The sequence below is a fragment of the Malus sylvestris genome, chromosome 5, assembly GCF_916048215.2.
Source record: "Malus sylvestris chromosome 5, drMalSylv7.2, whole genome shotgun sequence".
NCBI lineage: Eukaryota > Viridiplantae > Streptophyta > Magnoliopsida > Rosales > Rosaceae > Malus > Malus sylvestris.
The window spans coordinates 43828612-43853262 of record NC_062264.1 but is presented as its reverse complement, the minus strand read 5'-3'; the positions used below and the strand labels follow the sequence as shown (position 1 = coordinate 43853262).

Below are 24651 nucleotides of genomic sequence, written 5' to 3'. Positions count from 1 at the left end.
ACCACCACCACTACACACTTTGAAGCTAAATGTTGCAACACCACTGCCGCCATCACCATCACTACCCGCCATGCAGCCACAAATTGCAGCAACTCCTCCACCACCACCAACATGAACCCCACATAATGTAGCAGCAGTTGGGGGGCCACCACCCCCACCGCCTCAACCAATGGAACCAGGGCCAGTGTCAGTAAATCTAACCCCTCCACCAACACCAGTGATACCAAGGTCAACAAAAGTGGTTCCACCCCTACCCCCACCTCCTCAAGGATCATCAAATGGAGCTCCAGCACCACCACCTCCACCAGGACCGTCAATTGGCAGTCCTCCACCCCCACCACCCATGTTAAAAGGGCCATCAAATGGAGGTGCTCCACCGCCACCACCCATGTTAAAAGGCCCATCAAATGGAGCTGCTCCACCCCCACCTCCCGCACTCGGCACAGGAAGATCCTTGCGCCCCAAGAAAGACACTAAGCTGAAGAGATCACCTCAGATGGGTAGTCTCTACCGCCTTCTCAAGAGAAAGGTGGAAGGATCTAGCTTGGATGGCAAGGCATCCAATGGGAGAAAGGGTGGAATTGGAAGCAGCTCTGGTGGAAAACAAGGAATGGTTGATGCTCTAGCAGAGATTACAAAGAGGTCCTTATAGTATGGATAAGTAATCTAAGTACTCAAAATAATGCGAAAACCATGCATATAATGTTTCTAATAAGTACTCAAAATAATGCGAAAACCATGCATATAATGTTTCTAATTTTTGTGTCTCAGATCAGCATACTTTCAACAAATTGAAGAAGATGTTCAGAAGTATGCGAAGCCTATCATGGAAATGAGAACCACCCTTGGTTCTTTCAAAACAAAAGACATGAATGAGTTGATGCAGTTTCACAAGAAAGTCGAATCCGTCCTTGAACACTTGACTGATGAGTCACAGGTCAATACCATTAATTGTCCGCTTTATGTTTGTTCGTTTCCATTCTAATTCTATGATCACTTCATAATCGTGTTTTGTGACACGCCATTTTCTGAATTGCAGGTGCTCTCACGGTTTGAAGGGTTCCCAACAAAGAAGTTGGAAGCAATCAGGATGGCAGCAGCATTACACACAAATTTAAATACAATGCTCAATGAACTACAAAACTGGAAACTAGTGGTTCCATTTGTTGGGGCTTAAAAAGACTTCACTAATTTGGAGATGTTTATCTCACAAAAAAAAAAAAGGAATGTAACGCAACGGAATTGATAGGCAAGAGAAAGAACACTCAAAGTGTTATACAAAAATTTTTATTCTCACACAAACTTAGTACAAGAGGAAACACTCTCACACTTCTTGCTCTCTTACTTGCTCTCACTTCTTCTTAGTTCTTGATTACTTTCACACTTTGTTACATGGTTGCATAGCATCACACACCTATTTATAGGCATGTTTGCCGACCTATGCCATCACTAGAGTTTTCTAGTGCATGATCATGCACATACTACACCAACCTAGGCATTTGCTAGATTATTCTAGCTTATTATGCATGCCACCGACATGGGCATTACATAATAACCTATACATTTATGATGGTTCTAGCCTTTTCTACATACAAACCATTTTTCTAGATTTTCTTAAACTTTTCCAACTTTCTACCTTCTTTGCTAGAGTTTTCTAGCATTTTCTCATTGGTTTTGGGTTGGATCACTTGTCTTGGGCCTAAGACAAGATTACTATTCAACATCCCCCCTTAATCTTGTCTTGTGACGCCGATTGAGTTTCTCAGTCTGACAAAGTCTTCTTGCCTAAGTGGTTTGGTAAATATGTCGGCGACTTGGTCTTGTGACTTCACGTATTCCACTTGCACATCCTTTCTTGCAATGCACTCTCTTATGTAGTGATAACGAGTATCTATGTGCTTGCTCCTGTCATGGAATACTGGATTCTTTGCTAGGGCTATTGCAGACTTGTTGTCAACATAGATCTCTGTTGGTTCTTCTTGTGGCATGCTTAATTCTTTTAGCAAGTTTCTCAGCCAAATTGCATGACAGACACATGAGGTAGCAGCTACGTATTCAGCTTCGCAGGTAGAGAGAGTGACAATCGGTTGCTTCTTCGACATCCATGTGAATGCAGTGTCTCCCATGAAGAACACAAATCCAGTAGTGCTTTTTCTATCATCGGAATCTCCTGCCCAATCACTGTCGCTATATCCAGCAAGTTTGTAGTTACTAGAACTTGAATAGAGCAAGCCAAAGTTAACAGTACCTTTAAGGTATCGAAGAATTCTTTTGACTGTCTTCAAATGTGTAGTTGTGGGATTCTCCATGTAGCGACTGACTAATCCGACGGCATAGAGAATATCTGGTCTTGTGCAAGTCAAGTAACGCAAGCTTCCAACTAAACTCTTGAAAAATGTTGGATCTACACTTTCTCCTTCGTCATGCTTGGTTAGTTTGACTCCGCACTCCACTGGCGTGCTTATGGGCTTGCAGTCGTCCATTTTGAACTTTTTCAGTATCTCCTTTGTGTAGCTTTCTTGGGAGATGAAAATACCTTCTTCGTTCTGCTTGACTTCAATGCCTAGGTAGTATGCCATCAACCCGATGTCCGTCATCTCGAATTCTTTGGTCATCACTCTCTTGAACTCTTCAAACATGCTTGGATTACTTCCGGTGAAGATTAGATCATCCACATATAAGCACACAATCAAAATATCTCCATCTTTGACTTTGACGTAGAGAGCATGTTCATGAGGGCACTTGGTGAAGTTGTTCTCCTGGAAGTACTTGTCAATGCGACTATTCCATGCTCGTGGCGCTTGTTTTAACCCATAGAGGGCTTTCTTCAACTTTAGAACTTTGTCTTCATGCCCTTTGATTTCATAGCCTGATGGTTGCTGAATGTAGACTTCTTCTTCAAGGACTCCATTTAGGAAAGCGGACTTCACATCCATTTGTTGAATCTTCCATTTGTTTTGAGCTGCCAACGAAATTAGTAATCGTATAGTTTCCAACCGAGCAACAGGTGCAAATACCTCATCATAGTCAATTCCAGCTCTTTGACTATAGCCCTTCGCCACTAATCTCGCCTTGTATCTTTCGACCTCTCCATTGGCATTTTTCTTTGTCTTGTACACCCACTTGACTCCGATGGCTTTGTATCCTTTAGGAAGAATAGCGAGTTCCCATGTATCATTCTTCTGGATTGCTTCAATTTCTTCATCCATTGCTTTCCTCCACTTAGTATCTTGCACTGCTTCTTGGAAGTCAACTGGTTCACAATCAGCAAAGAGACAGAAAAGTGTAGGATTATCGAGTCTTTCAGCTACCTCATAGAGATCTCGTAGACTTCTTGTGCGTGGTACTTCTCTTTCATTTAGACTCCCACTTGATGATGCTGATGCTGGTGAATTACCATGATTGGTTGATGTTGGTGAAGCAGGTGGAGTAGTGGATTCTTGTTGAACTTCTCTTGCTTGCTCCATCGTCCCTTGTTCATTCTCTTCTTCAAATTGAGGAAAGAAGCTGAGATCACTTGCATGAGAGCCAAAATCCCATTCTCCTTCTTCGTCGAACGTCACATCTCGACTGATCACCGTCTTCCCATTGTTTGGATTATACAACTTGTAGCCTTTTGAATTTGAGTCATAGCCGATGAAGATGAACTTCTCACTTTTGTCGTCGAGTTTGGTTCTCTTCTCGTCTGGTACATGTACATGGGCTATGCTTCCAAAAACTCTTAGATGGGAAATACCTGGCTTTCTTCCACTCCATGCTTCTTGTGGAGTCTTTCCCCACACACTTCTTGTTGGAGACCGATTGGATAGGTAGACAGCACATGCTACAGCTTCTGCCCATAACTCTTTAGGTAATCTCTTACTTTTGAGCATACTTCGAGCCATGTCGAGGATAGTTCGATTTTTTCTTTCCGCCACACCATTTTGTTGAGGGGATCTTGGAACTGTCAAAGGTCGACGAATTCCATTTTCTTCACAAAACTCTTGAAATTCCTTCGAAGTGAATTCTCCTCCTCGATCAGATCTCATGGCTTTGATCTTGCAACCACTTTCTTTTTCTACAGCGGCTTTGAACTTCTTGAATGCTCCAAAGACTTCTGATTTCTGCTTCAAGAAATACACCCAGGTTTTCCTTGAAAAATCATCAATGAAGAGAAGGAAATAATTATTTTTACCTAAAGAGCTTGGTTTTATTGGGCCGCACACATCGGTGTGAATGAGCTCAAGTGGCTTCTGGGTTCTTGTGGTCGACTCCTTTGGAAAGCTTTTCCTGAACTGTTTCCCAAGTAAACATCCTTCACAAACTTGATCAGGGTGGCTGATGCACGGTAAGCCTCTCACCATCTCCTTCTTAGATAATAACTCCAATCCCCCAAAGTTAAGATGCCCAAAACGAAGATGCCAAAGCCAAGATATGTCTTTGTAACATATCTTGAGACACTTTGCAACATCGTTTTGAATGTTCATGGGAAACATCCTATTCTTTGACATTTTTGCCTTGGCAATTAATCTTCCTTTGTCATCTCTAAGAAAAAGGATATAATTTTTCGTATGAAAATCATAACCTTTTTCTAAGAGTTGACCCAAACTCAAAATGTTGCTTTTCATATTGGGCACGTAGTAGACATTTGAAATTAATTGGTGACCGCCATTTTTCAAGGGAATAAGGATGTTACCTTTTCCTTTTACAGGTATTTTGGATTCGTCTCCAAAAGAAACGTTGCCACTCACTGATTCTTTGAGCTCTACGAACATGCTTCTTCTTCCGCACATGTGGTTGCTAGCGCCGGTGTCAAGGTACCATGTATAGTCTTGGTCTCCATCATTGTTCTGGCATGCTAGTAGCACAACGCCATTGTCTTCTTTCTCTTCTTTCACATAATTGACCTTCTCATCAAGCCTGTTGCTTGGAGCTCTACATTCCCAAGCAAAATGCCCAAACTTTTGACAATTGTAGCATTGAACTTGAGATTTTTCATACCTCAAATTTGAGCGCCCTCTTCCACGACCTTTTGTTGAGCTTTCTCCTCTATCGTAGTTGCTTTGGTTGTTGAAGTTCCAACCACGTCCACGTCCATATCCACGCCCACGTCCGCGACCTTGGCCACGACTTCTTTCGTATTGGCTTCTCTCGTTGTCGAAGCTTCCTTCTTTCTTCTTTGGCTGAACATGTGTCTTGAGGAGCTGCTCATCATTCCCTTGCCTCTTCTTATGTTTCTCTTCATATGCTTGTAGCGAACCCATTAATTGCTCTATACTAATTTCTTCCAAGTTCTTTGTTTCTTCAATCGTCACGACAATGTGCTCGAACTTGGGGTCCAACGAGCGTAGTATCTTCTCCATAATTCTAACATCTTCTAACTTTTCTCCGTTTCTTTTTAATTGATTGGAAACGGCTAAGACTCTTGAAAAATAATCAGAGATTGATTCAGACCCTTTCATTTGTAGAGATTCGAACTCACCTCTTAGTACTTGAAGACGAACCTTTTTCACTTGTTCGGCTCCTTTGTAAGAGGTTTGAAGCTTCTCCCATGCTTGCTTGGCAGAGGTTGCACTTGAGACTTTCTCAAAGCCATTGTCATCTAATGCTTGGTAGATGAGGTAGAGAGCCTTCTTGTCTCTCTTTCTTGAATCTTTCAAACTCTCCTTCTGGGGTTGGGACAGAGTAGCTTCATCTTCTGGCTCAGTGTAGCCTTTCTCCACGACTTCCCAGACATCATGTGCTCCCAAAAGGGCCTTCATTTTGATACTCCAATTATCGAAGTTGTTGTTGTCGAGCACTGGAACTTGGAAGGCTGCCATAGCGTTGCTAGCCATAGCTCTGGTACCACTTTGTTGGGGCTTAAAAAGACTTCACTAATTTGGAGATGTTTATCTCACAAAAAAAAAAAAGGAATGTAACGCAACGGAATTGATAGGCAAGAGAAAGAACACTCAAAGTGTTATACAAAAATTTTTATTCTCACACAAACTTAGTACAAGAGGAAACACTCTCACACTTCTTGCTCTCTTACTTGCTCTCACTTCTTCTTAGTTCTTGATTACTTTCACACTTTGTTACATGGTTGCATAGCATCACACACCTATTTATAGGCATGTTTGCCGACCTATGCCATCACTAGAGTTTTCTAGTGCATGATCATGCACATACTACACCAACCTAGGCATTTGCTAGATTATTCTAGCTTATTATGCATGCCACCGACATGGGCATTACATAATAACCTATACATTTATGATGGTTCTAGCCTTTTCTACATACAAACCATTTTTCTAGATTTTCTTAAACTTTTCCAACTTTCTACCTTCTTTGCTAGAGTTTTCTAGCATTTTCTCATTGGTTTTGGGTTGGATCACTTGTCTTGGGCCTAAGACAAGATTACTATTCAACACCATTGGGTCAGCTCCTTGACAAGGCCGAACGCTGCTTCGATAAGGTGCACAAATGTTCATTTATACAATCTTACTTAATTGTCTTCACTATCGTTTCTTATATAAAAAACTTACTACTATTACTTTCCCCACGCTCTTTTAATTTTTTAATATTTTTATATCAAGTGTTAGTGGTGTGTAGAAAATATTAAAAAAATTAAAAAAGTGTAGGAGAAATAATTTGGGGTGTGTGAATATAATCTCTCCTTACTTAGTTGTCTTCACTATCATTTCTTATATATATAAAAAACTTACTTAATTGTCTCTTTCCATTTTCCATAACTAATAAAAAAAGGTAATACACAGATAAAAGGGAAAATAGACACGATGGAACGAACTAAAGACGACGAAGCCAAGAAGTTTCAGAGCCAGAATATCCATTTCGACTTTAATATCCTCATCCGGATCAAAGAAGCCATGGTGGATGTCTCCTCAAGCTGCATGGAGATGGCACTAAAGGTTAGTACTCAGAATTAACTACTTTAAAAAACAAATAACAATGATTTGAAAAAGAGAGTTTGACTTTGAAATGTTAAATGATGCAGGAAAGGAGAGAAGCAAAGGCCGCAGGTAAGACTGGAACAAAAACTGATCAGAAGCAAACAAAGATTTGTGTGAAAATGCTGTGGAAGGCTTTTCAGTTTGCTTTTAGGGTTTACACATTCGCTGGTGGACATGATGATCGGGCTGACATGCTCACAAAAGAACTGGCTAATGAAATCGAGTCTGATGGTCCCCAACACAACTGAAACCCTAATTTCCTTGTAAATAGCACTGTTTTTGCAATACCAAAAAAAAAAAAGATTTTTATTCTTTTGTTGTGACCTTTGTAAATAATCCGGTCCAAAGAAATCTTGTAAAAAATTAGGCTTTGTATGTATGAGTATGGTTTTGATTTTGGAATTAATTAGTACCACATCCAGGCAGAAATGAATACGATCTTGTCTTTGTTGTGTCCTTGTAAATTGTATTTTCTTATATATACATATATGTATTAGTTGTTACATTAGTTCCATGAGCTTGACATGTGTCTCGCGATTATATCCGAAAAAGATATTTTTTTAATAAATTTAAAGAAAACATAAAATTAATAAATTATTGAAAGAGTTATGTTTAGCCGTTTTGGTTGGAAATGGTATATGAATAATGAATATGATCTGATACTGTTAATAAAAAATAATTTCTTGGAGGGTTATAATTTTGAACTGGGCTATACTTAGCCACTTCAGTTAGAGAGGCTTAAGAAAAAAGAAACTAACAGAGAAGCTTCTCTTCCTGGTAAATAATTCACGTTAAATATAATGTCATTCTAACTTACTAACCAGTTACCATTTAAGTGCTACAATATATATCATTTTTTTATTGATTCTCAAAGAGTTACTACAATGAGAGACACAAAAAAGGAGACAGCATATCTTGGCTCTATAATAGGATTCTATGTAATTGCTGACTCAGCATATAGAATCAGTGAAGTGGATGGGCTAACTAGGGTAACAGATAGTTGCTAAGTGGATAAGGGCTTGTTTGATAGTGTTTTTTAAATGATTGAAAGCGTTTTTAGTGAAAATGTTTATGAAACCAATCCTTAGTAAAAATCTAAGTGGATCATGAAAAATCACTTTATGCGCTTCTTGCAAGAAGCGCATATCTGGTGCTTCTTCAAAAAGCACTTAAAGTGCTTTTGAAACCCAAAATCAATTGTACCAAAAACGTTTTTTGTCATTTTTAAAGTACTTCCAAACGAGCCTTAAGTCTGTTAGAGAAGGTTGTTAGTAGTTAACTTGCAGGATAAGCTAGGTAGTGACTATATAAAGAATAAGTCTGTAAAAGGAAAGGTTGTTGTAAAAGTTGATATTGTAATGAAATATACCAGTTACTGTTACATTGAGTAAGCAGCCGCGTAAGGGTTGTATCACGTTGGATTCGATTACATCACACCGAAAATGAGTGTGTTGCTGCATGGTTGGGTTTTAGGTGTCTATTGGGGGAGCCGAATCGGGTTGATCGTGACGCAATGTTGCAGCAGTGGTAGCAGGCTTCTCGAATTTTCTTTCGATTTGTTTTTGGTTTGGGCCTCTTGGTTGGGCCCTTTTTGGTTAGCTTGGGAGGTCCATTTTTGCTTTGTATCTATTTGTATGTGGGTATTTTCTATGTAAGTTAGTGTTCTTTGTTATAAAATTTACCTTTCTTCCAAAAATAAAAAATAAAAAAACTTTTTATGCTAGTCACTACCACATATTTAGCTTTATAGTTGTTTTACCCCTACACTTTTTTGGCTTACATGTTTGTTATCTTTCTCTTTGCGCAAGATTATGACTCAATTGTCAGTCCTCCATTATCACAAATAACAATAATATTAAAGTAGTGTACCATCATTAGTTCTAGAAAATTATGATTAAACTCTACCATCAATTCTTTATTCAATAAATAAACACACCGAAACACAATAGTGCTTTTATTCACGAGGAACACCAACCATCATCTGCCACATAAGCAGTAGATGAGCACATTACGAACGTTCAGGAGTAATTAGCTAGAAAAACATGATTAAGCCAACCCAACAACAACAAGAAGAACCAACAATAACATTAATTAATACTCAGGTAGTATTAATGAGCTCAATGCTAAACCCTCCGATGGTGATTGGCCCCTTCCCAACTTTCGGCACCAAAGTCACTACCAAACTGTTGTCTGTCTCCGCATCCAACTCTTCCAACAAGCTTGTAATGCTCAGCCGCAGGTTTGTCTTAATATTCTTCTTATGCTTATGCGGCACGTGAACAAAACTCCCAGCAAACTCCGACTTGTCTTTCCCGGCCAGTGAGTCCGCATCATCGTTCACATACACGTCGAACTTCACAGTTTCATTCCCGGCAAACTCAATCCCCTTAATCACCAGTACCTCATCCTGCGCCTTCTTCTGGGCAGCTGTCCGTTTCGTCGTAGACGGCCTCGTCACCTCGACGCTGATTATATCTGATAGTGTAGCAGGGAACGTTGTAGAAAGATCAGAAGATGAAACCGCAGCCTTTCTCTTATTTGTTGACTTACGAGTCGTCGGCTTTGACTCCAGCCATGGGATCGAGACATTCTCGTCGTACACATACCCGAGTTTTTTCGTGTCGAGCGAGTCCCGAACCTTGACGCGCACGAGATTCTTTTTCTCGTCGTAAAACAAGAACTCTGCGTCCAGCCAATCGGTATTTTCTATGTCCGTACCACCCAACTTATCTTTATATATATACCACATGCGGTCCACGTTGGAATGGTGAGAGTAAAACAGTGGATCCCTCGCCGCAGAGTAAAATGTCCCCATGTCCTCCCCGTTTGTCTGGGTTGGGTCACCAGCCCAAAGGTGAATATTGTTATGGGGAGTGGTCTCAATGTTTCCGGCACCAGGACTTGGTTCGTCCCCTGCGCTATAGGGCTCTCCGTAGAAGAGTCTGTGAGAAGTGGCATTCGACACCATCTGCTTGTACATCGTTGTTAGGTTTTCTTTGATTCGTGTCGCGTCATCGACGTCATCGTCAGTCCCGCCATAATTCAAGTCCAGGAGCTTTGGGGGCTGATGCGCTGCATTTCTGTACTGGTCGTAGAGGGATGATGACGTATCGATGAAAATCTCAGGAATGTACATGCCAGCTGGCGCGTCCCAATTCCAGAACGGAAGGGCGAAGGTTGGGTCCCCAATGAGCTCGCCCATGATTTTCTCGTAGAAATAGAGGTACCAACGATGGAACGGGAAGAAGAGCCAACAATAGTGAACTTGGATCTCCAAATCCGAATATCCGACTTGTGGGTATCCACCGTCGCAGTATGAGCAGTGTACCATCGCCTGTTGTGCGTGACTGCGCGGGTCGTCGTCTGGAAGTGCCCGCATCAGCTCGACGGCCTTTTTGTATTTGGCCAAGTATTCAGGGTCATTTGCAACGTCCTGAGCAGCGGGCCTAGTGCGGAGTGGGCCTGAGTCAGGGAGTTCAAAGTCGATGATGGTCGTGGTGGTAGGTGGGCAACAATCGATGGTGGACCCGTCTGGCTTGTTGGCAGGGCCACACGTGGTCAAGTCTGGGGCGGATACTGGTGCGGCAAAAGCAAATGGGTTTCCTACCGCACCGTAGAGACCCCCGGCGCCTAAACCTATCAGCATGTTCCTCCTGTCGAGTCTTGCTAGGCCCTGATCTAGGTTATCATTGTCACCTTTTGTTGTTTTGCAGCGCACTCTACCCGCAAGGCATTGTTTGGGTTTTCGTTGCAGTGGAGTCTGGGACTTGTTTGGGAATAAAGGAGAGCGGAAGAGGGTGGTTGTGGTGGAGTGCAGGGTGGCCATTGTAGAAGTTGGTAAGGGAGATGAAGACATGGCTGAATTGGTTTTCCTTTCCACTCTGCAATTAAGAAGGAAAGGGGATTGTGATGTTTTTATAGTTGAAATTGGCGGGACCGCACACTAAAAATGTGTGTATGAATGCAGGGTTTTCTTAGTCAAGATTCATGAACCATACCACTCTGATGTCAACATCATTAAGACAAGGAGAATCCCTCAAATTAAAAGAAAAAGTTAACAATCTATATTGTGAGAAAAAAAAAAAAGAAAGAAAAAAGTTAGGCTTCCCATACGAGCTACATCAAGTGGTGAAATGCATCTTTCAGGACAAATTAAAATCGTAAACGGTCTCTTAACTTTTTGATGTGGATCAACATTTACATCCTTACATATCAAACACGTAGTTCAATTGACTTCATACTACGAAAGAATAATTAAACATCTGATTCAACCAACTCTGATACTTTGTAGAAAATTGAGATTTTATGTATTGTTCATATGTTAGGTTTGAATATTCGCCACACATGATGGAGCGTGTGAGAATGTGAGAACAAAGTCCCACATCAGTGATTAACCAAATCATGCAAGGGCTTATGAAGAGTTAGACTAATCTTCATATTAGCCCACGTGTGAAGTCCAATGGCTACACATGTTCCACGTCACCCAATTTGTATTGTCCGCATGTTAGGTTTTAAAATTTGCCACGTGCGAGAATAGTGTAAGAATGTAAAGACAAAGTCTCACATCGGTGAGAAATCAAATCATACAAGAGCTTATAAAGAATTAAACCACTCTCTATTTACTAATTAATTTTACAATACAACCTCAAATTTCTTTAAGTTCACCACCTTACGGAAGAGACCATCCACTTTTGAAACACATGAATAAAAAATATATAGCACATTTTTCTTCGTCGATGAGGAAAATTTGCATGAAAAAGAGAGGTTCTAGATTTGCTGACTCTATATGCCTCTCTATTTTGATGTTATCTTTCATCAATTACTGGTGATAGTAAATTAGTAATAGCTAAGTCACGTGGAACAAGAGTGGTGACTTCCTAAATTAAAGGGTATTTTAGCCTTTTTAGTCTTTAGTCCTTAGTATTTTAATATCTAGGGGGTAGTTTTATGATTGCTTAGTTTATAAGAATTAAAGGTTGATTTCAAAGTACTTTTAAAATGATTAAAAACGTTTTTAAATAAAATATTTTTGGATTTCAAAAGCACTTGAAGTGCTTATTATAAGAACCACCGGTTATATGCTTTTTTAAGGAAACACTAAGTGTTTTTTTTTTAGAATTTACTTGCATTTTTACTAAGCATTGGTTCCTAAATCATTTTCACCAAAAACACTATTAGCTTTTAAAATCACTTCCAACGAGCTCTATAATTCTTTCCAGTTTAATTAGGATTAGATATAGTGTCCTATTTTATTTTGGATTAGGATTTCTTTACTATAATAAGTTTACCTTCATGCGGTCATTAGGTTTTAGGCTTTATAAACATACCTTGTAATTCAGATTAACAAACAATGAAGAGTTGAATAGAAAAGCTTTGCCTTCCAGAGATTAAAATTCTAGCCCTGGGATGGGATAGAAGCCAAAATTCTTGGTAAGAGGTCAAGGACGGGTGAGAGACCCCCGGAGCGATTCCAGTTATCCTTCTATTATATTTATAATTTATATTTTGTGTTTTTGCTTACGGTAAGCTATTATCCCACGGTACTAAAGCAAAAATCATGTGCATATTGACTCTCCCATAATTTTTTATTCAAATTCTGAAATTTTCTTATTCTCGTTTGGATGTATTGTATAAGTGATTAACACATGTATTTTCATTTTTTATACAGTGGATGAAAAAAATATATGGGATATTTAAGTTTCATACACCATGTTAGAAACATTACTTCTAAACTACAAGTCCAGACTAATTTAAATGTCATACAAACATTGCAATTTAATCTTTATTTATAGGTTTATATGATTCGAACCCGCCGCGCAAAAATCAACAACTACCGCACATAAAATGGACACATTGCAATTAAATCTCATAAATTCAATAATTCCAGTCTCGATGAAAAGAGAGATTCTTTCGTACAATTATTTTATCATGTGACAAGTTTATATTAGATAAATAAATCACTTTCTAATCACGTGGTAAATATTGATTCAAAGTAAACACCACTAAAATTACAAAGAAATACTTTTTTTTAATGTCACTAAATGTTTTTTAAATTCTTATTTATAATTCTTAAACCATTAGATTTCTCATCCAACATTATTAAAAAATACATGCCAAATTACTTATGCAACAATTAACCAAAAAAAAAAAACCTTATGCAACAAAAACAAATGAGAATTAGAAAATTTCGAAATTTTAATAACAGTAAGGGAGACTCGATCTTCCTAGTCAGCTAGTAGCATGACCAATAATCAATGAAAAATAATAGGTAGGCATCGAGTCTGCGAATCTAGACCTCTATTTTGTTTACGAATGTTAAAGATAATGTAATCATGAAAAACATGCTACGTAGAATTTCCCCAACAATGAAGAAATACGTGGTTAATAGTATAGACTGATTGATGTGTTTCAAAGCATGCGTAGAATTTTCCTATCATAATTCAATAATTCCGGTCTCGATGAAAAGAGAGATTCTTTCGTACAATTATTTTATCATGTGACAAGTTTATATTAGATGAACAAATCACTTTCTAATCACGTGGTAAGTATTGATTCAGAGTAAACACCACTAAAATTACAAACTCGTGTGCCACTGTTCTAGGGCAGTGTGCGGACCAAATGCCCTTGCTTCGTTTTTGTTATTTCAACTTTGCCCTTCAACATTTTTGTCCGGTTCCTTTTCTTCTTTCTGCAATGATTCCCCAATTTTTTTCCCACTTCTCTTGCTTCGCTTCTTCCGTAGCCGTTTGCTCTCCCCTCTCTTCGCCTCTGCTGGTCTCAAAGTGGATAGTTTTGTGGTGAGTTCTTCTAATCTTGCATCTACAAGTTTTTTATGCAACTATATGGATTGTGGTGAGTTCTCTTATGTGTTTTGATTTTTGATTTCAGGAAAAGTTAACGATATGATCAAACGTTTACTGGTGAGTTTTCTATTTTTCTGATTGTGTGTGATTTAATTTTTTTCAAGCTTTGGGTGTACTTTTCTGAACTGCTTTGATTTTTAGTTGCAGCAAAAGTTGTTGCTCGAATTTTCCAGTTTTTATCTGCAGCTTTGCAAGCTCTTTCTTTATCAACAAGGTATATAATTTTTATTCTTTTTCCTGAATCTTATGGAATCGTTTTTTTGTTTTTTTCCGACTGTATAGATTGTGTTTTGTTGAATTTTAAATGGTAGAAGCTTCTTGGGTTCAATTTAAATGGGTTGTTATCAACTATTGAATTGCTTTCGAAGCTATTTGGCTACTCCCTTAACGCCCTTTTTCCTTTTCTTTTCAGCTTCTTCGATTTGCAGCCCCCTTCTTTTTTTGTCCTTTTCCAGATTTAGCTTCTTCAATTTAAATGACTAGTCTCTTCTAAAGATGAATTGTAGGAGTATCCTAAGAAAATCCGTTGCTATATTTCGAAAAAGAAAGAAGAAGAAAAAAGCCGTGGTTCATATTTGAAAATGTATTTCACACAGAGGGCGCATTTGGTTCTGTTCTATACGATTTGGCTGTCACCAAGAATTTTTCACAAAACTTTATTATTTTAAACTTCATATTATTCATAGCACCATTGAGGGGAGTAGGATTCTCTTCCTTATTTTTTTCCCTCATCTTCTATTTGAACGGTCACAATTAAACCATGTTAACATCTTATATTAATTTTTTATAGCAAGAGAAAGAGAATGTAAGAGAATGTAAGAGGAGGAGATGAAAGAGGATGGAAAGAGGAATGGAGAGAATCCTAGTCACATTGAGGATGAGGTCGAGTAAAAACTGACCATCTACATCTAGGCATGCTAATAATCTATATAAATGGAAACATGGCAGCATTGTTTCTTGTCTAGATTAAGTTTGTTGAATGCAGCCATAAATCTTTGATTAAGGTTCATAAAATAAATAATCACTGAAAATGAATCGATTCACAATAAGGTGTAGACTAGAAAATGGTTAACATGAATAGAGTTGTTCTTTCTGGCAATGAAAGACTCCAAGGGGGCCAACCAAGAGTCTGCCTGTGAAACAGAAGAATGCTTCTAGGAGAGGAGGCATGCCAAAAGATAGGTCTTGCGGAGATTCAGCCAATGAGGTTTGGATGACTGAGCTCCGGAAGAAGATCACCATCTTTAGAGGCATCATCGACCTACCAGCATGTGATGCTTCTGCTGCAATAACTGAGGTATGTGCCCCCTTTTTTATTTTTTCCAAAGCGCTTTTATAGGAACTCTAAACATGTTATAGTACACTCTTCCCTAATGAAGATTAAAAGATGGAGCGCAGAATGAATTTTTTGGATTGCTAATAACATTTCCTTTTTTCCCGTTGAAATCTTGTACTTCAATTTCAGGATTAAAACACAATTTGTTTAATTTTCCAATTATTTTCTGCTTGCAGATGGTAATGAGGTTGATGGGAGATCTACAGAAGCTTTTCCCTGAAATTGTGCTGCATAAACAATTGTCGGAGATAAAGGAAGCATGTACAGAGAAGGTAATTAAGGATTTAAGATCCATAAGAAATGGCTTAGTACGCATATGTAATTATACTCGAGACCATTAAGCTAATTTCTCAAATTAAACATCCACAATCAGGTCATGGCCTCCTTCTGCAAGGCATTGAAATCTATTGGAGAGTCTTGGATGACAAGTTATGACAGGTTGGACAAACCGAGATATGATTTCCCATCACCCAAGGAGAATGTCAATCAGGATGAACTCGGTATGCTACAAATTTTTCTCGAGGACTAGTCGAGGCCTCCCATTTGGAAATGGAAGCAACAGCCTAATTGTTATTTCCATTTGTGAAATTTTAAGTTAAGGCTGATTCTCTATACGATTTTGTAGTTGACACGGTGCTGGAAACGTTTGATTGCTTGATGAAGATGGCACTGGACAAGTTTGATATGATGGATGAGGATGGCCAGAAAAGAGAAGATTACAGCCCTCGGAATTGCTCATTTGGGAAGTTCTTGAGCGATTCGGAGAGCTACGCCTCAGGTTCCACCTGTCCTTCTCCGATCACTCCATCTTCTGTCCTACCCGAGATTGATGGTTCTCCGAGAGCACGAAAGAAGGCCAACATTGGTTCCAAATCACCATTACTTTGGACTCTGAGAGTGCAAGCAGTTGGGAAGCTAAATCCGATTGATGTTAAGAACTTGTCTCTTCACTTATCAAAACAAGGAGCTCATGGTACCAACAATGGCCTGGACAAGATTGAAAATTTGTTTGAAGACCCACCAATTGGGACAGAATTAGAGAGCAACCCTCAAAAGACAATTGCAGCAACAGATGAGATGAGGAAGTAGTAGCCCCAAATCTTAGTTTGGATGAGAAGTCTAGTGGACAGGGTATCGACAACACAAGTGATGATGTTGAAACTCCAACCACGGCCTCTGAAGCATTGGAAGCAGACACCACAGGAGCATCATTGCTTTCACCCTCACCTACACTTCCACAACCAAAATCAGCACCTCCGCCTCCGCCTCCGCATCCACCTCCACCTCCACCAACGCAACAACTTTCACTGCCCAATACAGAAACAGCAACAAGAATACCAACATCCCCTCCACCACCACCACTACACACTTTGAAGCTAAATGTTGCAACACCACCGCCGCCACCACCATCACTACCCGCCATGCGGCCACAAGTTACAGCAACTCCACCACCACCAACATTAACCCCACATAATGTAGTAGCAGTTAGGGGGCCACCACCCCCACCGCCTCTACCAATGGAACCAGGACCAGTGTCAGTAAATCCAACCCCTCCACCAACACCAGTGATACCAAGGTCAACAAAAGTGGTTCCACCCCTACTCTCACCTCCGCCAGGATCATCAAATGGAGCTCCAGCACCACCACCTCCACCAGGACCGTCAATTGGCTGTCCTCCACCCCCACCACCTCCACCAGGATCATCAAATGGAGGTCCTCCACAGCCACCACCCATGATAAAAGGCCCATCAAATGGAGCTGCTCCACCCCCACCTCCCGCACTCGGCACAGGAAGATCCTTGCGCCACAAGACAGACACTAACTGAAGAGATCACCTCAGATGGGTAGTCTCTACCGTCTTCTCAAGAGAAAGGTGAAAGGATCTAGCTTGGATGGCAAGGCATCCAACGGGAGAAAGAGTGGAATTGGAAGCAGCTCTGGTGGAAAACAAGGAATGGCTGATGCTCTAGCAGAGATTACAAAGAGGTATTTATTGTATGGATAAGTAATCTAAGTACTCAAAATAATGCGAAAACCATGCATATAATGTTTCTAATTTTTGTGTCTCAGATCAGCATACTTTCAACAAACTGAAGAAGATGTTCAGAAGTATGCAAAGCCTATCACGGAAATGAGATAAGAAGAGAATGGCTTCGACAAGGAAAAGAAATGAGTGGTTTTACCGAAAGGAGAATCTACAAAGCGGTGGAATCCACGGCCACTGAGATTTTCCTGAGGCCTTCAGCCCAGGCCAGTTCCAGCCCATGGTATAAAGCCCAAAGTTCTGCTGCGGTCACAGGGCATACTCCTCCTATATTGAGTCCAAAGCCCATGATCCATCTTCCACTGTCATCCCTAAGCAAACCCCCTCCTGTGGCAATACCCGCAATTCCCCTTACACTACCATCTCTATTAAGTTTGACCCAGCCCGAATTTAATCATGGTTCTTTCAAAACAAAAGACATGAATGGGTTGATGCAGTTTCACAAGAAAGTCGAATCCGTCCTTGAACACTTGACTGATGAGTCACAGGTCAATACCATTAATTGTCCGCTTTATTTTTGTTCATTTCCATTCTAATTCTATGATCACTTCATAATCGTGTTTTGTGACATGCCGTTTTCTGAATTGCAGGTGCTCTCCAGGTTTGAAGGGTTCCCAACAAAGAAGTTGGAAGCAATAAGGATGGCAGCAGCACTACACACAAATTTAAATACAATGCTCAATGAACTACAAAACTGGAAACTAGTGGTTCCATTGGGTCAGCTCCTTGACAAGGCCGAACGCTACTTTGATAAAGGTGCACAAATGTTCATTTTATACAATCTTACTTACTTAATTGTCTCCACTATCGTTTCTTATATAAAAAACTTACTACTATTACTTTTCTCACACCCTTTTAATTTTTTAATTTTTTTTCTATCAAGTGTTAGTGGGAAGTGTTAGTGGGTGTGAGAAAATATTAAAAATTTTAAAAGGATGTGGGAGAAATAATTTGGGGTATGTGAATATAATCTCTCCTTACTTAATTGTCTTCACTATCGTTTCTTATATAAAAAAACTTAATTGTCTCTTTCCATTTTCCATAACTAATAAAAAAAGGTAATACACAGATAAAAGGAGAAATAGACACGATGGAACGAACTGAAGACGACGAAGCCAAGAAGTTTCAGAGCCAGAATATCCATTTCGACTTTAATATCCTCATCCGGATCAAAGAAGCCATGGTGGATGTCTCCTCAAGCTGCATGGAGATGGCACTAAAGGTTAGTACTCAGAATTAACTACTTTAAAAAACAAATAACAATGATTTGAAAAGGGAGTTTTGACTTTGAAATGTTAAATGATGCAGGAAAGGAGAGAAGCAAAGGCCGCAGGTAAGACTGGAACAAAAACTGATCAGAAGCAAACAAAAGATTTGTGTGAAAATGCAGCGGAAGGCTTTTCAGTTTGCTTTTAGGGTTTACACATTCGCTGGTGGACATGATGATCGGGCTGACATGCTCACAAAAGAACTGGCTAAAGAAATCGAGTCTGAAGGTCCCCAACATAACTGAAACCCTAATTTCCTTGTAAATAGCACTGTTTTTGCAATACCAAAAAAAAAAAAAAAGATTTTTTTTCTTTTGTTGTGACCCTTGTAAATAATCCGGTCCGAAGAAAATCTTGTAAAAACTAAGGCTTTGTATGTATGAGTATGGTTTTGATTTTGGAATTAATTAGTACCACATCCGGGCAGAAATGAATACAAATCTTGTCTTTGTTGTGTCCTTGTAAATTGTATATTCTTATATATACATATATGCTTTAGTTGTTACATTAGTTCCATGAGCTCGACATGTGTCTCGCGATAATATCCGAAAAAGATATTTTTACTTTAATATGGTATAAGTTGTAGTACTTTAATTAAATTAATTAATAAATTTAAATAACACATAAAATAAAAAAATTATTGAGGAAGTTATGTTTAATAAATTTAAAGATATTTTTATTTTAGTATGGTTATGTTTAGTCACTTTAGTTGGAAATGGTATATGAATAATGAATATAATTTGGCATTGTTCATAGAAAATAATTTCTTGCAGGGTTATAATTTTTAACTGAGCTATATTTAGTCACTTCAGTTAGAGATGGTCTAAGAAAAAAGAAACTAACAGATAAGCTTCCTTCCCTGGTAAATAATTCATGTTAAATATAATGTCATTCTAACTTACTAACCAGTTACCATTTAAGTGCTACAATATATATCATTTTTTTTTGTTGAATTCTCAAAAGAGTTATTACAATGAGAGACACAAAAAAGGAGACATGGCCATGTGATAGGATTCTATGTAATTGCTGACTCAGCATGTTGAATCAGAGATGTAGAAGTGCTAACTAGGATAACAGATAGTTGCTAAGTGGATAAGGGCTCGTTTGGATTTTTTTTTAAATAACTGAAATCTCTTTAAGTGAAAATATTTATGAAACAAATCCTTAGTAAAAATCTAAGTAGATAATGGAAAAACACTTTATGTGCTTCCTGCAAGAAGCACATATTTTGTGCTTCTTCAAAAAGCATTTAAAGTTCTTTTGGAACCCAAAATCAATTTTATCAAAAGCGTTTTCAGTCATTTTAAAAATACTTCCAAATGAACCTTAAGTCTGTTAGAGAAAGTTGTTAGTAGTTAACTTGCAAGATAACCTAGGTAGTGACTATATAAAGAATAAGTCAGTAAAGGGAAAGGTGGTTGTAAAAGTTGATGGATGAATCACTTGATTTAATGAATAGTCAACGAAATATGGGTGTCAAATATTGTATATTTTGTCTTTTGGGTAATACTAGAGAGACTAAATCTGTAAACAAAATTTTATAAATTAAATGATATATAAGTTGATGATTAGATTATTACTTAAGCGTTGATAAATGTGTTCATTCCTATTGATGACACATCATTTGGTTTGCAAATTTTGTTTGCAAATTTTGTTTACAAATTTAATCTCCCTAGCATTACCCACAAAAGGAAATGCTAAGGAGACTAAATTTATAGACAAAATTTGCAAACCAAATGATGTATCGCTAATAGAAATGAGAATTTTTATCAACGCTTAAGTAATAATCAATCATCAACTTCCATGTCATTTAGTTTACAAAGTTTTGTCTTTGCAGAGTGGAGCAGCCACGACACGGAGTTTCTTGCCTTAGCTGGATTTTGATAGTGCCATCTCAACGGTATGTAGGCGACGGATGTGTCTACTCATCCGTCTACAAATTTAGTCTATCTAGTAATACCCTAAGCAAAAATGTGTACCTTGAGTTGAAAACGGGGCCTACAATTTTGATTGAAGCTTTTAATTAATTATAAAAGGTTAATATAAACAAAAAATGTGCACGTAATCAAATTATTATATAAAATCATAAAAACTTCAAATTTAAGAATTCTACTATAAGACGCTCCAATTGGAGGCAATATTCCTTTAAGAATATAAAGATTTCAGTTAAGTACTTAAATGAGTACTTAAATGTGAAGGTTAGAGTCCCTAAATAGTTATTTGTTATAAAATTTACCTTTCTTCCAAAAAAAAAAAAAAAAGAACTTTTTATGCTAGTCGCTACCACATATTTAGCTTTATTGTGGTTTTACCCCTACACTTTTTTGGCTTACATGTTTGTTATCTTTCTCTTTGCGCAAGAATTTGACTCAATTGTTAGTCCTCTCCATTATCACAAATAATAATAATAGTAAAGTAGTGTACTAGTTTTATAAACAATTTTACACACAATTACGGTCATTAATTTTTCAAGAACTCTACCATCAATAATTCTGGAAAACTATGATTAAACTCCACCATCAATTCTTTATTCAATAAATAAACACACTGAAACACAATAGTGCTTTTATTCACGAGGAACACCAACCATCATCTGCCACGTAAGCAGTAGATGAGCATATTACGTACGTTTAAGATTAATTAGCTAGAAAACCACGATTAAGCCAACCCAACAACAACAACAAGAACAACAATAACATGAATACTCAGGTAGTATTAATAAGCTCAATGCTAAACCCTTCGATGGTGATTGGCCCCTTCCCAACTTTTGGCACCAAAGTCACCACCAAACTGATGTCTGTCTCCGCATCCCATTCCTCCAACAAGCTCGTAATGCTCAGCCGCAGGTTCATCTTAATATTTTTCTTATGCTTATGCGGCACGTGAACAAAACTCCCAGCAAACTCCGACTTGTCTTTCTCGGCTAGCGAGTCTGCGTCATTATTCACATACACGTCGAACTTCACAGTCTCATTCCAGGCAAACTCAATCCCTTTAATCACAAGCACCTCGTCATGCGCCTTCTTCTGGGCAGCTGTCCGCTTCATCGCAGACAGCCTCGTCACCTCGACGCTGATTGTATCCGACAGTGTAACAGGGAACGTTGTAGTAAGATCAGAAGATGAAACAGTGGCCTTTCTCTTATTCGTCGACTTATGAGCCGTCGGCTTCAACTCTAGCCACGGAATTGAGGCATTCTTGTCGTACACATACCCGAGTTTTTTCGTGTCAAGCAAGTCCCGAACCTTGACGCGCACGAGATTCTTTTTCTCGTCGTAGAACAAGAACTCCGTGTCCAACTAGTCAATCTTTTCTATGTCCGTACCCCCCAACTTATCTTTATATATAGACCACATGTGGTCCACGTTGGAATGGTTGGAGTAAAATAGCGGATCCCTCCCCGTAGAGTAAAAAGCCCTCATGTCTTCCTCGTTTGTCTGGGTTGGGTCGCTAGTCCAAAAGTGAATATTGTTATAAGGAATGCTCTCAATGTTTCCGGCGCCAAGGCTAGGGTCGTCCCCTGCGCTGTAGGGCTCTCCGTAGAAGAGTCTGTGAGAAGTGGCCTTCGACACCATTTGCTGGTACATCATTGTTAAGTTTTCTATGATTTGTGTCACGTCGTCAACGTCATCGTCGGTCCCGCTGTAATTCAAGTCCAGGAGCTTCGGGGGCTGATGTGCTGCATTTCTGTACTTGTCGTAGAGGGATGACGACGTATTAGTGAAAATCTCATGAATGTACATGCCAGCTGCCGCGTCCCAGTTCTAGAAGGGGAGGGCGAACGTTGGGTCCCCAATGAGCTCGCCCATGATTTTCTCGTAGAAGTAGAGGTACTTACGATGGAACGGGAAGAAGAGCCAACAATAGTGAACTTGGATCTCCAAATCCAAATATCCGACTTGTGGGTATCCACCGTCATAGTAGGAGCAGTGTACCATGGCCTGTTGGGCGTGACTGCACGGGTCGTCGTCTGGAAGTGCCCGCATTAGCTCGACGGCCTTTTTGTATTTGGCCAAGTATTCAGGGTCATTTGCAACGTCCTGGGCAGCGGGCCTAGTGCAAAGTGGGCCTGAGTCAGTGAGTTCGAAGTCGATGATGGTCGTGGTGGTAGGTGGGCAACAATCGATGGTGGACCCGTCTGGCTTGTCGGCAGGGCCACACATGGTCAGGTCTGAGGCAGATACTGGTGTGGCAAAAGCAAATGGGTTTCATGCCACACCGTAGAAACCCCCGATGCTTAAACCTATTAGCATGTTCCTCCTGTCGAGTCTTGCTAGGCCCTGGTCTAGGTTATCATTGTCACCTTTTGTTGTTTTGCAGCGCACTCTGCTCGCAAGGGATTGTTTGGGTTTTCGTTGCAGTGAAGTCTAGGACTTGTTTAGGAATAAAGGAGAGCGGAAGATGGTGGTTATGGTGGATGGCAGGGCGGCCATTGTAGAAGTTGGTGGTAAGGGAGATGAAGCCGTGGTTGAATTGGTTTTCCTTTCCACTTTGCAATTAAGAAGGAAATGGGATTGCAATGTTTTTATAGTGGAAACTGGTGGGACGGCACACTAAAAATGTGCGTATGCATAATTAATGGTGAAGTAATGTTAGAGATATTAAATTTGCAAACTAAATGATATGTTATCAATAGTAAATGAGTATGTTTATCAACGCTTAAGTAATAATTCAATCATTAGTTTACAAATTTTATCTTCAAATTTAGTCTCCCAAGAATTTCAAAGTGTAATGCTAAAGAGATTAAATATATAAATAAAATTTGCAAACTAAATAATTTGTCACTAATAAAAATTAGCACGTCGCTTAAGTGATTACCCATCATCAACTTCTATTTGGAAAAGTAACCAAATTTTGGATCCCATATAGAATTATAGCCACCATTTTAGGTTTATGATAATTATAACCCAAAATTGATATAAAAGTACTAATATACCCTTTGATACACCTTTATAATTTTGTATCAAAATAAAAACACAAAAAATTGACAATTAAATCCCCTTTCTACTACAAGTTCAGAGACAAATGACATATCGAAATCAGATAATACAGAAGAGAAATGCCAAATGAAAGCTGATACAAAATTTGCAATGGACAAAAAGCAGCTAATAGGTAATGATCTTTTTTTTCATGCTTGCTAGATGCCCCAAACTTGTAAAAAACAAAAATTGCTAATGTAAACGAATCAATGTGTGTGGTGTGGGGCAGTAAATATATATATTGACATGATCTCCAAGTGATCTTAGCCATGAGTGTTCATGGCTTCCCAGACCATGCTCTTCGGGAGTGGATCCAACAAAAGATCATTTTTGAACGACAATAAATAAAATTTTCTTATCACACACAAATCAAACCGAGAAAATCCTTTTATTAACACAGTCTATTTTTTTTCTTTGGAACCAAAAAAAAAGAACTCAGTAAGACATTGGGATAATCTCATATTTGATTTGGGTTTTTTGGATTTGTTTTCAAACTCTCCTTATCTCTCAATTTCTATTTTAAAGGTATATTAGTATTTACATATCAATTTTTTGTTATAATTATCATAAATTTAAAAGAGTGGCTATAGTTCTATATGAAGTTCAAATTTTGATTATTTTTTCAAATTTCCCTATTATTTAGTTTATAAAATTTTACCTGCAAATTTATATCATTATTTAATTTCAAAAGTTAAAAAAGAAAAATACTTCTTTCACAAAAGTAAGAAAAAAGGTATTGAACATGCATGAGTACAGAGTGTAGGATTCGTTAATCTTTTCGCTGTCGATGAGGTCATGTTTTCTGTTCTTTTATCTCCAAAACCTAGAATATGCAGCGCACCTACTCCATCACCAAACACGTTTGACAATTAAATATTATAATGTTATATTTTCTTTCGACCGAGGAAGAAATATTACCTCTTACTTTCTTTATCATATTTACGAATTAAATATATTAGAACTTAACTACGAGATAGTGATTCAGTTGTAAATAGAGGATTATGAAATTTTTTTAAAACTAAAAGCTGGAGGTCTCAAATTCGAAATCTGTTGCTGGAGTGAAAGTCAAACTTGTAGGCCTAAGGAAGCTGAAATGCCTCTATGAGTCTTCCTGACTTCAAAAAAAGATGGATAGTCGTACCTTACCACCAGTTGTTCCTTTTTAAAAATAAAAAAAAATATTGGAACTTCACATTAATAATTGGATATTGCATAGATCATATCTTTTG

The 24651-nt window shown here is 38.6% G+C and overlaps 2 protein-coding genes and 2 pseudogenes across 3 annotated transcripts in view; 2 read left to right on the top strand and 2 right to left on the bottom strand.

Annotated features, from left to right (window-relative positions):
• The window catches only part of LOC126624158 (uncharacterized protein At4g04980-like), a 63733-nt gene extending 44883 nt beyond the window's left edge, over nucleotides 1-18850 (top strand). Inside the window, exons 10-11 of one of the 2 annotated variants that reach the window (XM_050293197.1) lie at nucleotides 6977-7063; nucleotides 18572-18850. In XM_050293197.1, coding sequence (XP_050149154.1) covers nucleotides 6977-7063; nucleotides 18572-18688 — 204 coding nt within the window. In that variant the 3' untranslated portion in view covers nucleotides 18689-18850. Of the gene's footprint in view, nucleotides 1-6726; nucleotides 6836-6976; nucleotides 7064-18571 lie in introns of those variants that run through there. The other variant, XM_050293198.1, reaches the window with a different exon arrangement.
• On the bottom strand, nucleotides 8860-10832 carry LOC126624163 (polyphenol oxidase latent form, chloroplastic-like). Its single transcript, XM_050293202.1, has one exon. It carries the CDS (start codon nucleotides 10786-10788, stop codon nucleotides 9031-9033), a length of 1758 nt encoding a protein of 585 aa, XP_050149159.1. The 5' UTR covers nucleotides 10789-10832; the 3' UTR covers nucleotides 8860-9030.
• Nucleotides 14036-17413, top strand: LOC126624159 (uncharacterized protein At4g04980-like; annotated as a pseudogene).
• A 2298-nt stretch (nucleotides 18851-21148) lies between the features above and the next one.
• Nucleotides 21149-22918, bottom strand: LOC126624164 (polyphenol oxidase latent form, chloroplastic-like; annotated as a pseudogene).
• Nucleotides 22919-24651: the final 1733 nt, after the last annotated feature.

What these genes read in the sequence shown, in the direction of transcription:
- LOC126624163 (XM_050293202.1), bottom strand. Translation starts at nt 10,788, where the DNA reads ATGTCTTCATCTCCCTTACCAACTTCTACAATGGCCACCCTGCACTCC.